Here is a 16,238-nt window from a genome sequence, read left to right on the forward strand (position 1 = left end):
CTTGATCAGTTTGGGATCTAGTGAATTTGGAGGCCAGGTCAACACCTCGTCATGTTTTTTTTTTCGTTGTTGCTAAAGCGTTTTTGTGGCTGCATCCTGTTGGGGATGGCTGCTGCCATCAAGGAGTGTCATTGCTATGGGGTGGGGGTGCCTGGTCTGGTCTAGGTGGGTGCTACATGTCTAAGTAACATCCACACCAGTGAATGAATGCCAGGTCCAAAAGTTTCCCAGCAGAACATTGGATTGTCACAAAGATGGTCAGCGGTCATAATGTTTTGGCTATGTCAGAATATCATTGACACTGATTTGTAGAATTGAAATTTAAAAAGGATGCATCACTCCATTTTTAATATTCAATAATATAATATTTAACAATAAATATCCAGAATAAAAATGGATAACAGGATTCCTGATGATTCATGTGAAGCTGAACTGACGTCAGCTGTTTTTTTTATTTTTTATTATTGGTGTATCTGAGTAAAGAGAAAAACTATCTGTGTGTTTCTGTGTTGTCCAGACTCTTATTTTTCTACTTTTTATTTTTCTCCTCAGTGTAACTCAACACTGACAAAAGCAGCTGAAGAGTTCCTGTGTTTTCCCGCTCGGCCTTCCTGTGTGTTTTCGACCAGCTAATCCCCACCGGTCACGGAGGGACGTCCATAAAAGATGGATTTGTCCCCCCCACCCCGGCTCTCCACAGCGCTTCATTTACAGAACACACAGCGGCATCCTTCCACCCCTCGCCCCCCTGCCCGGCACTTTAATCCGGCCAGGACGAATGGAGAGATTAACCAAGCTGAAGATGAGACATGATGAATGAGGGTCACAGCGTCCAGCAGGATGCAGGCAGGTGAACAGAGGCCGAGGGAGGGGTGGGGGGTTGGAGCGTGGAGGACAGCGGAGGGCCACTTCTTCACTTCCTGGAACACGATGCTGTTTTCTGCTAAGGGAAGGTGAGACTGGTGGAAAAAAACCCACTCTGAGTGCAACACCTGCTGTTTGTCGCCCTTATTCAGCCACTTATGTGTCTCCATCTTTCCTGTGTTCTTAAAGGGAAAAGCACCCGAGAGCTCGACGGCTAATCTTTGCAGGTGAGTCACATCAGTTTGTTCACCAGACCATAATTATTATATTATTATTCATTAATAAAAGACATTTAACTTTAGTTTTACTACGTTAAGGAGATTAGTGGTGATTTGATCAAGCAGCAACATCCAGGTCTGAAAAATGGAATCTAACAGCAACGTGTAGTTCCTCAAATGACCACTAGAGGCTGTCTGCAGTAGTGAGTCAGTCCTCATTGACCTCCATGTAAAAACCTCACAGCAGAAATAAACGTGTTTGCAGTCTGATACAAAATAGTTTGGGTCGCTATCACCAGTTTATCCATACGGGGACACATTTTTATATATATATATATATGACTCATCTCTTTAAATTATATCAAGACTAAAAGTATTGAATTTCCCACATAATAAATCATCAACCCACCTAACCACCTACCTACCCATCGACCCATCTACCTAATGACCTACAACCTACCTACCCACCTACCCCCCACTTCAAACCACATACAACCCACCTCACCACCTACAAACCTACCCACCAACCCACCTAACCACCTACAGACCTACCCATCCATCCACCTCCCTACCCATCCATCCACCTCCCTACCCACCCATCCACCAAATTACACACAAACCTACCAACCCACCCACCCAACCACCTAACCACCTACACACCTACCTACCAACCCCTCGACCCACCTTCCTAACAACATACACTACCACCTAATCATCTACAACCTATCTGCCCCCCCCTCCAAACCCCATACAATGTGCCTCACCACCTACAAACCTACCCACCAGCCCACCTATCTACCCACAAACCTACCAACCCACCCACCCAAATACCTAACAACCCACCTTCCTATGCACATACAACCCCATCTAATCACTTACAGCTCACCTAGCCCCTTTCTAACCACATACAACCCGCCAACCTACAACCTCCTAACCCACCTAACCACCTACAGACCTACCGACCCACCCACCCAACCACCGACACCCACCTAATCACCTACCTATCCACCTTCCTAACAACATACACTACCACCTAATCATCTACAACCTATCTGTCCCCCCCCCCCTTCAAACCACATACAATGTGCCTCACCACCTACAAACCAACCCACCCACTCAAATACCTAACAACCCACCTTCCTATGCACATACAACCCCACCTAATCACTTACAGCTCACCTACCCACCTACCCCCTTTCTAACCACATACAACCCGCCAACCTACAACCTCCCAACTCACCTAATCACCTACAAACATACCCAACCATCCGCCTACCTATCAAACTACCCACCCACCTACCTAACCACCACTATTCTCTTTATTGACCTGATCTATTACGCTGAATTATTTTTTTGTGAACTCATAGACCCACTCACAGCAATTATCACTGCTTTCAGTGCAGCCTGAGGCTTAAATTCATTGAGTACAGGGACACCTTTACAGAGGAAACTTCTTTTAATCGGTGTAAAAAAAAAAAAAAGGAAACCAAGTGTGACCACCACTGAAGCCACTTCCTGTGAATATCTATAACCAACAAAACCCCTATTCATCAGTTTGAAATTATACATAAAAAATAAAGAAGGTTATATACATTTCCAGGAAGTAAAAGATTTGGCTCATTTTATACATTCGTAGATAATCACAGTTCTGACAATAACCTTCATGCTGATGAAGTCAGTGATTCTCTGGTTCATAGTGGAAGAAAAAACACTTTAAACAGACCATTATTTGTTTTTGTGAATGAAAAAAAATATATATTTGCGTCAGTGGAGGTGAACAAAAGTGCAAATTCAATTGCATCTTAATTTTCTCTGAATGTTTTAACCTTGTAGTTGATTCAAACGATTTACTTTGATTTCACTCTGTTCTCTTTGCACAGTGATTCATTTGAAAACAAAGGACATCGATCACAGAGACCGTACTGAGCGAGAGACACAAATCTACAAAGTCCAACATGTGAGTTACAGTTCCTGAAGCCTCAAAGTTTTAAGCTGAACTCTGTGTCATAGTGTCAAACTACGTGTCCGTGGTTACGTTTACGTGGACGATATTTCTTCAACCTGAAATCATTCAGGTATTTGTTCACATGCAAATAAAAAAAAATAATCACTATAGGACAACTTTTGGTCCTCCTGCTGTGGAGTGTTGAATCTGCAGGAGAAGAAATTTTTTCCCAAACTTTATTGATGACACTGAATTCATTGATTCATTTTCTGTAAGCGTTTGTACCTCTGGAGGGTCGCGACGAGGCTTGAGCCTATCCCAGCTGTCTAGAGGCGGGGTACACCCTGAACAGTCGCCAGTCCATCTCAGTGCTAACCACCACTACGCCACTGTGACGCCCAACTCTGAATTCATCCTGCAAATTTACCGTTTTTTTGTTGGTGGAGACCAAAAACGGAGCTAAAAGTATAGTGTTAACGTTACTGACGACAAGACGTTCGGACATTTTCATCGTTGCCGTCCACACTGATTGTTCTTGTTTGAACATCTGGTTGGTGGGTAAACATCACATAATGTTTACCCACACATGGCTCAAACATGCTCAGAAAGAATTTATAAGGATTTATTCCAACCAGAGAGAAAAGATCGAGATTACTAGGAGCTAATATTTTCCAACTGAACAGCTTGTCAAAGGTTTACACCACCTCTCACCCTCTTAATCTGATTGAAAATTCTGATCAGGTCAGTGTGCTCTGACTGAAGTGGTTTCATGAGGATGATTATTATTATTATTATTAGGAAGATTAGTGTCCATGTAAACGTAGCCACACGGTGAAGAAGGTTCATGACGTGACAACAGAACAGAAATCTAAACATGTGGATTAACAGCAGACAGGATGGAGAGAAGACGGGGAGTCTGAATCTAAAGGGTTTGTGATAGTGTTGCTTGTCGAGGTGCCAGACGGATGAACTCTGGTTAAAGGTTTAAACAGTCACGAGAACGCTTTAAAAGCTTTGAAGGTAAACCCACGCGTGTTCGGTACGTAGCTCTTCTGGATCGGGACGTGAAACCAGACGAGGACGTTAGCGATCGAGGAACGACACATAAATATCGTCTCAATTGGCAAGTAGAAAAAAAAAATAATTATATATATATATGAGCTAGTTTTACTCTCCTTCATGATGTGAATGGATTAGTTTTGGCTTTAAAGCAAAGTGACACAAAAGAGTGAATATTAAAGGAAGCAGAAAAGTTTAAACTATTTGAAAAGGAAGAACCGTAAACAGTCCAGAGGGAGAATGTATTTTGTGATCTTTCCTTCTCCAAGAATTTTCTGCCTTCTATTTATGTAATTTAATCAGTTTATTTATTAATTTATAGTCCCAAAATATAGTAAAAAAAAATCTTATTAGAAGTTAAATTATCTAACTTTTGTATTATTCAGTTCCTGAAAATATGAAAAAGAAAAACGACTTTCACCTTTGAGAACGGACGTTTGTGGACGAGTCTTTTTCTTCAGGCGTAAACAAAAACAAAATAATAACAGCAGATTAAATATCGATGAATTGACTGAATCGATTAAACAGATCACGAGGCGCCAAAAAGACAAGTGGGAAAACAAAGCAGGTGTTCTGGCATCACCTTTTAAAGCTCACAGTCACATCTGCTAAGAGTTAGACGAGAAGATGGATCACACTCTCACATCTGTGCGTTTTTAAATGTGAATCTACAGCTGATTAAAAGGTGAGAAAACCCATTAAAACGCCTTTAAAGCAGACAAACAATCGCACGTGTAGAAGCAAACCTGTCCCCAAGTTCCAGTGTTTATGCTAAGCTAACCATCTCCTCTGGCTGTAGCTTCACATTTATACACAAATAAATGAGTGGTACTGATCTTCTCATCTAGATTGATTATGTTACCAGCTGTGACTTCAGGAGGAAACAGAGGCTGTTATTGCGACACACCAGGTGGGAATTTCCAAATTTCCATCTGAATTAAACTTTACTCAGAGTACAGAATTAAACGGTGAGGAAATCCAGATAGACGTGATGTTCCCCCGCCTGGCTCCAGTATTTAGATTTTCTGAGTCAAGGACGCTGGATGTGACCGCACGATGGAAGAGGCTTTGAGTTTCGTGTCATGATACTTCATATTTAGTTTTGGGGGAAAACTGCTGAATCAGAGCTCTCGGTGTAAGGCGTAATCCAGAAACCATAGCAGATCTGCAAATAGTCTGTGGTGAGCGAGTCTGGCCACGTAGCGCTAAATGTCAGCTGCCCTCTGTTAATTTGGTTCTCGTCTTTTTTTTTTTTTTTGTGGCAGCAGCAGCAGAACAAAAGGAGAGTTTGCCCACTGTGGTTCAGCGTCTTAAAGAGGAGGGTTAGGAGTTCAGACCACACGGGGCAACGCGATGTCCATAAATGTCTTCGTCACCCCGACAGACACAGAGTCTCCTGTCACAGTCTGGACGCGTCCGAGGATTGGTAAGGTCCGTTCACCTGAGGTGGAGAAGAAAAATAAAGTCAGATTTTAAAATAAGAGTTCATTTCAGTTAGTCAACACAGCAAGAAGGTTCTGGGTTCTAATCCATCATGGCCGACTGGTTCCTTTCTGTGTTGAGTTTACATGTTCTCCCTGTGTCTGCGTGGGTTCTCTCCAGGTACTCCAGCTTCCTCCCACTGTCCAAAGACATGCTAGTTAGGTTCATTGATTCTAACTTGGCCGTAGGTGTGAGTGTGAATGGTTACAGAAGATGAATGAATGAATGAGTTCATTTACCCAAGAACACGGAGCAGAATAGAAAGTTCTGCCTGGTGTAGAGGAGGAAAGTTCTTTGTGCGCCAACGTTATTGATAGGGATTGGAACCGTGCAGGGACTGCAATTCAATTCAGTGGCTCAAACGTAATTGGGACAAATTAACTTCATCTTGAATATAAATAAAACCCTAATATTTAATATTTTGTCGAGGATCTTTTACAAGTAATTACTGCCTTACTGGAACTAATGGACATCACCAAACAATTCATTTCCTCCTGTGTAGCGCTCTGCGGTCTACTGTCCAAACTTACAGAGCCGTGACTATAAATCTTCATTTTGTATTTTAATGATAGTTAAACGCAATCATTTGTGGCTTGAAACTTTCAAATTCTACACTGAAACTATTTATTTTATGCTCTTAACGCCTGTCAACAGCTTACGTTCTCCTGTGACAGTCATCCACTTTGTTTCTTAGGCAGTGCAGCCAGACTAAACATTTAACCCCAGACTTTCTGTCTATCAGTGATGTGATAAATTCTCCTGTACGCACCAGGAAACGGGTCACTGAGATTTATCGCAGAGGTGGTCCAGTGTACAGTTGATTTAAGATTATGGATTTGTCTTGCCTGTATACTGAATTGATTTCTAGGGACGGACTGATCGGTATCGGGCAGATCCAGGCATTTTTTAAAATGATCGGATTGGTATCAGGCTTCAGCCAAGTCCGATCTTTTGTATTGTGTTTCAGGTCGGTCATAAACCAAACACCATGTCCTTGTAGCATCAAAACTTCTTCTTCCTCTTCTTTAACAACTACTTCTTCTTCTACTTCTTCAACAACTTCTTCTTCTCCTTGTTCTTCTTCAACAACTTCTTCTCCTTCTTCAACAACTTCTTCTCCTTGTTCTTCTTCAACAACTTCTTCTCCTTCTTCAACAACTTCTTCTTCTCCTTCTTCAACAACTTCAACTTCTTCTTCTTCAACAACTTCAACTTCTTCTTCTTCTTCTTCAACTTCTTCTTCTGTTTTAATGGTGGTTGGTTAGACTCAAAGCTGCCAAAAATCGAAGAAGAAGAAGTAAAATCACGTGACTAAACATGGCTGCACCGAGATAACAACAACGTTTAAAAGAAGAGAGAAGTTCTATCGAGACAGCATCAGGGCAAAAATATCCCAGACAGGGTTAGGGAGTTTATGGCGTTAGATGACCAGAACATTTCTGGAAAAGAGAACCCAGGTTCTCTGGAGCCAAAATACGAGCTGCCCTCTCCTCACGACATTAAACAGAAATATTTACTGGACTTAATACAGCTAGAACGAGTGAGATAAGATAAGCCTGAATCTGCAGGGGAGGAAAATTTGTTTATTTTAAGATCAGATGAGCTGATTTCAATTTTAAAAAATTGGTTTTGGATCGGGGGGGCAAAAAACCCCCCAAAAATAATTGATTGGGTCATCCCTAATTATTGACAACACTGAATCAATACAAGATGTTTCCACACCTTCAACGTTGCTGTCCACACTCATATCAGCTGTCCCTCCTAGAAACCTATCACCTGATGTTTACCCCACATGGATGTCAGATCAAGTGTTTACATGGTTATTAGGAGATAATATTTTCTTACTGAGCAGATTATCAAAGGTTTACACCACCCCTCTACATCTTATCTTCTGATTGGGTCGCTCTGCTCTGATTGAAGCGGTTACATGTTTTTATTCCAAGTTTTTGTGGAATACTAGCGTCCACGTAACCACAGCAGCTGTATTGTTCTCAACAAAGAAGTTGCGTGCCACCTGCTCAACACTAAAGAACCTGATATTTCCCTCAGGAGCTAGTTGGGAACAAAAAGTTATAAATAATCCCGTATTGTGGATTTATAACCTCCAGGTGGCCAGAAACATGACTCCCATCTAAATAAGCAGCTGTGTGCTAACAAGTTAGCCGTCTTTATTATTTCTACTGCTTCAAGGCGGCCAAATAAATCAGTTATTGCAGGTTTAAAGTTTCCTCTTCTGGCGTTCTGGAGCTTCCAGCCGTCTGTTACATTTCACTACACAACCTGTAACACTGATAAGCTGCGTGAGAGAAGCACAGGTGAGCTTGAGTTACCTCTGAGCTCAGATAATCGCAGCTTTTCCTGGAACTCGCGTTGTAAAGATAAAACCGGCGAGCTGCTGCGCCTCGCTGAAGGCCTCGCATTCAGCCGCTCAAACCTGCCGGATATTGTTTCTTGACAAACAAAACAGTGAAACCGGCTCAGGTCCACTTGTTTTTTGCTTTTGTTAGCGGGATAATAAGTTTACTTCATAACACTTTTTTGTTTTGTCTGGAGCCAGTGTCGTTGCTATGGTTACAGCCACTGTGTCAAGTTTGACAAAAACTTTTTCGTCTCATTTTCACATTTATCACAACTGACCAAAGGGACATACGTATTTTGTTCATTCGTATCAGATGTAGTGCAGGAAATTATGTCCTGAGTTGTGAGAAATTATTTATTTTTTAATGCTGCAGTAAATAATCTTATCTTTGTGCCTATATTAGGAACATTTTGTGTTATTCTGTGCCTATGACTGCACTTTCCAACTATTTATAGTACTATATATATAGTATTTTTTAGTATTTAATTGTGCTTGGTTTTATTATCTGTAGGCCTGTTCTGTATGCGTGTTTTTTTGGTATTTATATTTTATTTATCCTTTTAAATGTTAGTAAGCTTGGGTCAGGGAAATGCACAAGAATTTCAACATAACTGGGTCCGTATTCCTAAAGCACAAAGAGTCGCTTCAAATTCTAAGAAAATTCTTAGACTCATGATGTTTTCTAAGAATTTCCCCTCAAAGTTAAGAATTGATCCCGGTAAAGATAAAAGGTATTCCTAAAGAATCTGTGAGATCTGTTAAGAGCTAGGAGTGGGACTTTTACTTTAGGAGTTTCTTAAGCAGATCGGAGGCATTTATCTGTTTCTTCTTGGTTTGTAGTGTGACATTGGGGCCAAATCTACCAAATCTCAAAACACTTTTATTCTCATTGACCAGTTCAGCCAGAAGCAAACACTGTTCCTCTGTCCAGTTGGGTTTCCTACTTCTTTTCTTCTCCATTGCTGTTCAGTTTGTGGAAGATTTGAACGCCAACCAACGCCGCTTCTTATCGGCCGTTTGGCAATCACAGAAACTGATGAAAGCTGAGCCATTTTACCCTCGTTAATACCAAATGGATGATAAATGACCAGCGTGGTAAATGAATGGAAGCAAATAAATAGAACTATCAGCATCTGAATACTGTGCAAGTGGGAGTTTTCACACATTTTGAAGGATCATTTTTAAAGTATAGCTTACTATTACTATTTAACAGAGATTTCCTTTTTGTGTAAAATATTATTTATTATCACACAGTCTTCATAGAGATTAGATTCTATGATTAAGTCTATTGATTTGACGGTCCATTCTACGCCCATTATCACCAACAGTGTACTTTTATCTAGCTTTTAGGATCAACCAGGTCAACCACACCTCCTCACTAAGATAAGAGTTTCTGTCCATTCGTTGCTCAGAGATCTCTGAGAATGTTCTGGAATCACTCCTAAGCTAAGACGCCTTGCTAGGAGTTTTTAGGCTAAGTTAGGAGCTCTCTGAGAGGACTGTCAGAGTCTGTTCTCTAATGCACCTGTGCAAATGGCAAATAAACTCTATTCTATTCTAAAGGCATCCTGCACGGCCAACAAGATTTGGGGAATTTCCTTCTTTTAAACTCTATAATTATATGTTTGCTAGAAGGAGTTAGTTTAGTTAGAAGGGAGGACTGCTTTCTTCTTTAAGTGACATGTTTGCTGTTGTCCATTTGATGTTGTTGCACATGCTCTCACGAAACAGTCTTTATTTAACCAAGCTGCAGAGAACGGGGCCTTTAAAGTTCTGCTGAGGCTCATTATTAATAATGAAAACTAAAAATGTATTAAAAATGTGTTGCCTTGATGTTCATTTTAGTCGCTCTAACTCCATCAGTACAACAGAATACTTGAATCCATGTGGACAGCAACAATGAAAATGTGGAAACATCTCTGTCATCTTCAACTACTGGATCAATTTAATGTTGTCAATGAAGTTGGCGAAAAAACTACAACTTCATATTTAGTTATATTTCCATCAGATCCAGTAATCACTCTACTTTTAGCTCTGTTTTTGGTCTCTACCAACCAAAACAGCACATTTACAGGTACAACAGCTAAAGTCAGAATAAAGCTCATACATTATTATTCAGTAGGGATGTCCTGATCTGTGTCAGGGCTGATCCAGACATTATTAAAATGATCGGATCCAGATTGGGCTTCAGTCAAGCCTGATCTTTTGTAGTGATTTTATCTTAGGTCTGCCATAAACCACGCCACGTCTTTGTAACGTCAAAACCTCTTCTTCTTCTCTTTTAATGGTGGTTTGCTAGCGTCGTGTTTGGTGAGGTGGTACTAAGAGAACGTCATTCATTACTACCAACTTGATTTTGTACCAAACTCAAAGAAGGGGTCCACTCAGGCAAAGGCTGCACCGAAATAACAAAATTTAAAAGAAGAGAAAAGTTTACTCGAGACAGCGTCAAGGCAAAAATATTCCAGAGAGGGTTACAGAGTTTATGGAGTAAGATGACCGGAACGTTTCTGGAGCCAAAGTACGAGCTACCGTCTCCACGCTACGTTAACTTTGACAGCCCGTAATGTGATCTAGGAGAATAAGTAAGTAAAGCCTTTATGAATTTTGATTATTGGGACTCGGATCGGCTGATGCTCAATATTAAACGATGTGTATCTTGATCGGGACATCCCTATTATTCATTATTCAATCCTTGGTAAGGCCTCGATAGCGTTCCATCTTAGAATGACACCAAAAAGTAAAGAATAATTATTCCCTGGACTCCACCGTAATTCAATCCAGCAGTCTAAACTGTTTCTGGATAGCAGCGACTCACAGGTGTCGATTCAACCGTAAAAGCCCCGGTTCGTTGTCTGGCTGGCTGGCTACAGAGATGAAAAGGGGGAAATGAACTGCACCGCGACCTACGAGGGGGCCAGCCCATTGTGTTCACACACTGACATACTGATAAATTTCCAGTAAAAGAAAGACTCAAGCTGGCCTAGAGATACATTCCTCGTGAGTGAGCCAAGCCCGAGAGAACGCCAATATACAGACGGTATTAGTTGAAGCCCAACGGCAAGATTAGCAAGTCAAGAAAACGCGCCAAGAAGATCTGACTGCACTGCAGCTCTTCTGGTTAGTGTATCTCCTACTAGTTTTACCATCAACCGATACTATACAAAGGAGCCATTCTTTCACCGGTCAGTCAATGCTGCCAAAAACATCACCATTCGACACAAGCAATCGAAGCTCCATTTAACAAATGAATTGCTAAACGCCCAGCAGACCAACTATTACGTCAAACATCTGTATTCTTTAGCTCAATTTTTCCTCAGATGACTAAGAAAGACACCAGATGTAAATGTTTACTTCACAGATCTGTATATATATATCCACCCCCCCCTCCCAAAAAGATTCTTCCTAAAGCTGGATATGGATTTGTAAGATCATTTCTTTACATGTTCTGTCACTTGCAAGCTGCGTGTCCATCTCCCGCAAGCACATAACGCCATGTCTTTGAGCCAATACAAACATTTTTTATGATTAACACGTTCGAAAGGAATCCTGCTGCACATTTTGGTCCGCCTGATCTTTTTCCTCTCCCCTTTGAACACACCAAAGTCGAAGGGAAGAAGGAGATGATATGAGAAGTAACTTCATTAAAAAACTGTAGTGAATCAATCGGGAATATTTAACCTCACTCATTCACAACGTTCTCTCTCTCTATCTTTTCCCTCTGCAGTAATCATCTGACAGTTTAACCACTCAGATTTTGCCACGATCTCAATCAGCCAATCACGTCCTTGCTGTCAAATTTAAATATGTTTCTCCTCTGCTTCTTTAAAGATGTAATTTCGGTTCAAATAGCAGAACTGGCTTCACGTCCAGGACCCAGGTCAAGCTCATCATCTGCTCCTCATCCCATGCAGAGCTCCAGCTTCATCCTGACCACTAGTGTAAAATCTATTATGTCCCTATTGGGTCTAATCGCCTAAGACTTTTGTTTTTTGTGCGTGTAATCTATTAAAATCTTTATTGTTCACTCAAAACAAAGTCTCTCCTGACTGGATTTAATAACTTGCAACAAACTAGATAAACATTTCTTCTGGTTTTAAGAGTACTTGCAGCTCTAAAGTGATAAAAATACAAAATAAGTTGAAGTTTGTCAGGTTTCTGCATGTTTACTTTCAACAACTCGTCGAGTCGTGCACCAAGTTTTCTGCCTTTAGGGATTTTCCTGTTTTAATCACATCGGCAAACGGTAAAAATCCACATACTGGATCCATCCAAGTGCTGTTACTGCAAATCGGCTCCCTCCTCTCCTGATGTTGAGTCCTGCTCTGGCATCTTGTTTCGCTTGTTGCTCACATAAAATTAAAACATTAAAATCGTTTCTTGGAAACTTTCGTGAATCCGTTTAACGGCGGGTCAAATGTTCACAGCTCAACTGGACCGGGTTCCTCTCGCTCCTCGATCCTCCAGCCAGCGTTCAGTGACGGAAAATGAAATATCTACGCGGCCAACACAAACTGCAAATCACCAGAAAGCCACAGCAGTCAGATGTCAAACAATCACGGATCACGAAGAATCCAAACGTGTCATTGGATTTTCATGTTTCCTTCCTGCGCATAAACACAGACCTATACAGACTTCCTCAGAGGTCAAAGCAGGTCACACCTCCAGTTGTTGTAGGCACAGTTAGCTCCGTTTTAATCAAAGATATCGATACTCATGACTTCAGTGAGTTCAGGAATCAACACGAAACAACCCGGACAATCTCATTTTAATCCAGTTTGACGCCTAACTGATTACAGGACGTACATTTTAGAAACGCGCACACATGCAACTTGAACAAATAATCATTAGCCGACAGTTTCTGTCATCTCTGGAATAAAACACACATGGATGTAAACACATTTCAGAGTTTAAGTTTGGCTTGTGTGAGTCTGGGAGATCAACAAGAGTTGGGTTTCTGTTAAAACACAATAAGGTTTTACAGCAAGTAATTATCCAATCCTGATTATTTAACATTGTTTATCTTATTTGTATTTTCCTAGACCTCTTTTCCACCATGCGACTGCATTAAATCCCAATAAACCGTCTGACTGTCAAAGTTAATGTAGCGAGGAAGGGGTTGCTCCAACAGACGGTGAAAACCTGTGTTCTCTACTACAGAAATGGGTTCGTCATCCAACCTCCATAAACTCTGTAACCTCAATATTTTGGCCTTGACTTTGTCTCAAGGAAACTTTTCTCTTCTGTTAAAGAAGTTTTGACGCTACAGGACAGTAGTTTTGTTTTATGGCAGACCTAAAAAAAAAATAACTCTAAAAGATCGGGCTTTTAAAAATGCCTGGATCGGCCTCGATGGCGGTCTGTACGTCCCTAAATATCAATTCAATATATAGGCAAGACAAATCCATAAGTCAGTTTATGAGGGGACCACCTCTGCTATAAATCTCAGTGACCTGTTTTCTGGTGCATACAGGAGAAATTATCACATAACTTATAGACAGAAAGTCAGTGGTTAATTGTTTAGTCTGGCTAAAGTCAACTTACAAAACCGAGTCCATTAGCTGTTAACAGGCATTAAAATTGATGGGTTCCATACTTCAGGCAGTCATTGCCGACAAAATATATTTTGATTAATGATTGTGTATATTTATGATGATGTTAATTTGTCCAATTACTTTTGAGACACTGAAAATAGGGGACTTTGTATAAAAATGGGTGTGATTCTTGCACATTTCCCTTAAATTTGGATGTGAATACCCTGAAAATAATGTTGTTGTTTTTTTTATAACTATAACTTGAATATGGTTTGAAAACCAGGTAAAATAACAATGTCAATGTCCAAACATACACCGATCAGTCACAGCATTATGACCACTGGCAGGAGAAGTAAATAACATTTAAACCATCTTGTGACAGTTCAGTGTTCTGCTGGGAAACTTTTGGACCTGGCATTCATTCATGTGGATGTTATTTAGACATGTAGCACCCACCTAGACCAGACCAGACACCCCCACCCCATAGCAATGGCACTCCTTGATGGCAGCAGCCATCCCCAGCAGGATAAATAGTTTAGGAACAACTCAAAAAAACATGAAGAACATCTCAAGATGTTGACCTGGCCTCCAAATTCAGTAGATACCAAAATGATCAAGTATCTGTGGGATGATCCACAGAGGCCCCTCCCCTCAACCCATAGGATAAGAGAGACCTAGACAATATTAGGCAGGTGGTCCTAATGTTGTGTCTGATTGGTGTATGAGTGAGTCTTTGTGTGTGTTGCCTCTTACTCGTGCGTCGTACTCCAGGACGAACGGAGGGATGTCGATCTGATCGGGTTTGATGCAGGTGAAGAGCTGCTGCAGGTTGTCCAGGTAGCGGACCTTCTCCTTCAAGCCGGACACGCTGAAGGTGGTGAAGAACCATGTCGAGAACTGGATCGAGATAAGAGAGGAACACGTCATCAGTTACAGGCGACCAGGAGGTTAATCTTGCCGTAACCAGCAAAGAACAAAACTGACATCTGACATAGCTTTTTAAAGTTAACGACAGAACAAGATTGAGTCATATTAAACTTTAATGATTAGAAGGGAAAGTTGGGCCAATGGAGCAAAAGAATAAAAAATACTGTGTCCTGGAAGAAACAGAATATAAACCAGAAATTTCTCAACAGGTCCATTTCTTAGCCAACAGGAAAATATTTAGAAATTCTGAATTTGCATCTGGACGATGATACGCATCTAAAAACACAGTTTGATGGAAAACACTGTGATTATTGGAGAATATCTTGGGAATGTTCCAGAACAAAATTATTCATAATTTCAAGCGAGTCAGAGTCTTGAATCTCGAGCCACTTCAATGAATGCATTGTAATTAGTCCATGGCAGGTTACTGTAAGTGAGGCAAGACATAATTAGAGAAAAACATATCCAGGCTAACATAGCACATCAGACAGTTTATTTGCTTAACTGCTTGAGAAGTGGTGCATTCCCACCACAGAAACATTCCCACGTTACCTTAGAGCGAAATGTTGGATGTACAAAGTAGAAGGCCTTCAAATTCTTTTTAAATCTGCAACACAAACAAAAACAGAAGACCTAAGAATGAAGAATACAATTCATCCAGGTTGTGACTCACTATATTTGGAAATAAAACACAGAGGAAAAGCAGAAATTGTATGAAAAAGTGGACCGTGGCATGCACAAAGTGACAAGGAGTAATCATCTGTTATAGAAGATGTGTGTGAAGCCACTGGAGTTTTTTTTAAGTATTTCTATTGTCTTTAAAAAACACAACCTGTCCAACAAGATGAACATATTTACCACCTACAAACATTATAGAAATAATCTTTATACACGTGCAGTGTGTGTATGTAGACTGCTCGCCTGGACTCAAGTGCCTGGAGTTGTATTCAGACAGAAATAGATACCGTGTGAAGTTTAACTTTTAGCATGTGTACCTATTTTATTATACATCTATTTAGGTTTTTGTTCAGTTCAATGAGTGTTAAAGGATATTCTGTAACTCATGTATTTCCTATTGTTAACAAGCACCAATTAAATGATCATCAGCGAGTGCTGTGTTTGTATTCGCCTAAAAACATCGAATTACTCCAACACACCAACAAACCACAGAACGCGTGCACTGTGGTTTATTTAAAGTCAATCCCACACACACACTTCTGCTTTTTTGAATAACCACTAGAGCAAGAAATGCTATAAATAATCCACAGTAAGGCGATACATGAACTATACGTTTGTGATCCTTGTTTTTTCGGCGGGAAGACTCCAGGGAAGTTGATTTTGAATAATAAAACAACTCTATCCATAAAATGCAGGTGTTACGGTAACTCGATCTTTCAGTTATGCAGGAACAAAACTGACTCTTATTTCCATGAAAATGTTATGATTATTAAAAGAGATAATAGACGATCAATTTGTGGTCCCACTTGGAAATCTGGGACACTCTCAAACACAGTCACATGCCCATCCTTCATGATCTAAACAAGATCTACACATGCAAACAACAGTCACCAAATGCTAACAGACTGTCACTCAAAATGCATCTGCAAAGTGGTTCTCCAGTGTTTCCAATTTACATCAGTTGTCTGAAACGTTTTCAGAACAACCTCAACTGGAGGCCTGAAAGTTGTTCCTAATGGTGAACCCAAACCGTCGCCATAAGGAAACTAACTTTAGTCACTGGTCTCCATGATCTCATACCCAAGGATCATTATTACCAGAGGTGAGGACTGGAATCAACTGGTAAAGCAAGAGTTTCTCCATCAGGCGAAGCTCTTTGTTTTACCATGACA

The 16,238-nt window shown here is 40.6% G+C and overlaps 1 protein-coding gene across 3 annotated transcripts in view; it reads right to left on the reverse strand.

Moving 5' to 3' along the window:
• Window positions 1–2,557: 2,557 nt before the first annotated feature.
• Window positions 2,558–16,238, reverse strand: part of gdap2 (ganglioside induced differentiation associated protein 2) — a 37,835-nt gene continuing 24,154 nt past the window's right edge. For 2 of the 3 annotated variants that reach the window (XM_084545214.1, XM_084545213.1), the window contains 3 exons: window positions 14,941–14,995; window positions 14,215–14,358; window positions 2,558–5,527 (listed from right to left, as the gene is read on the reverse strand). In XM_084545214.1, coding sequence (XP_084401340.1) covers window positions 5,486–5,527; window positions 14,215–14,358; window positions 14,941–14,995 — 241 coding nt within the window. In that variant the 3' untranslated portion in view covers window positions 2,558–5,485. Of the gene's footprint in view, window positions 5,528–14,214; window positions 14,359–14,561; window positions 14,816–14,940; window positions 14,996–16,238 lie in introns of those variants that run through there. The other variant, XM_084545215.1, reaches the window with a different exon arrangement.

The sequence above is a fragment of the Chelon labrosus genome (genome assembly GCF_963514085.1).
Source record: "Chelon labrosus genome assembly, chromosome: 5".
Taxonomy (NCBI): Eukaryota; Metazoa; Chordata; class Actinopteri; order Mugiliformes; family Mugilidae; genus Chelon; species Chelon labrosus.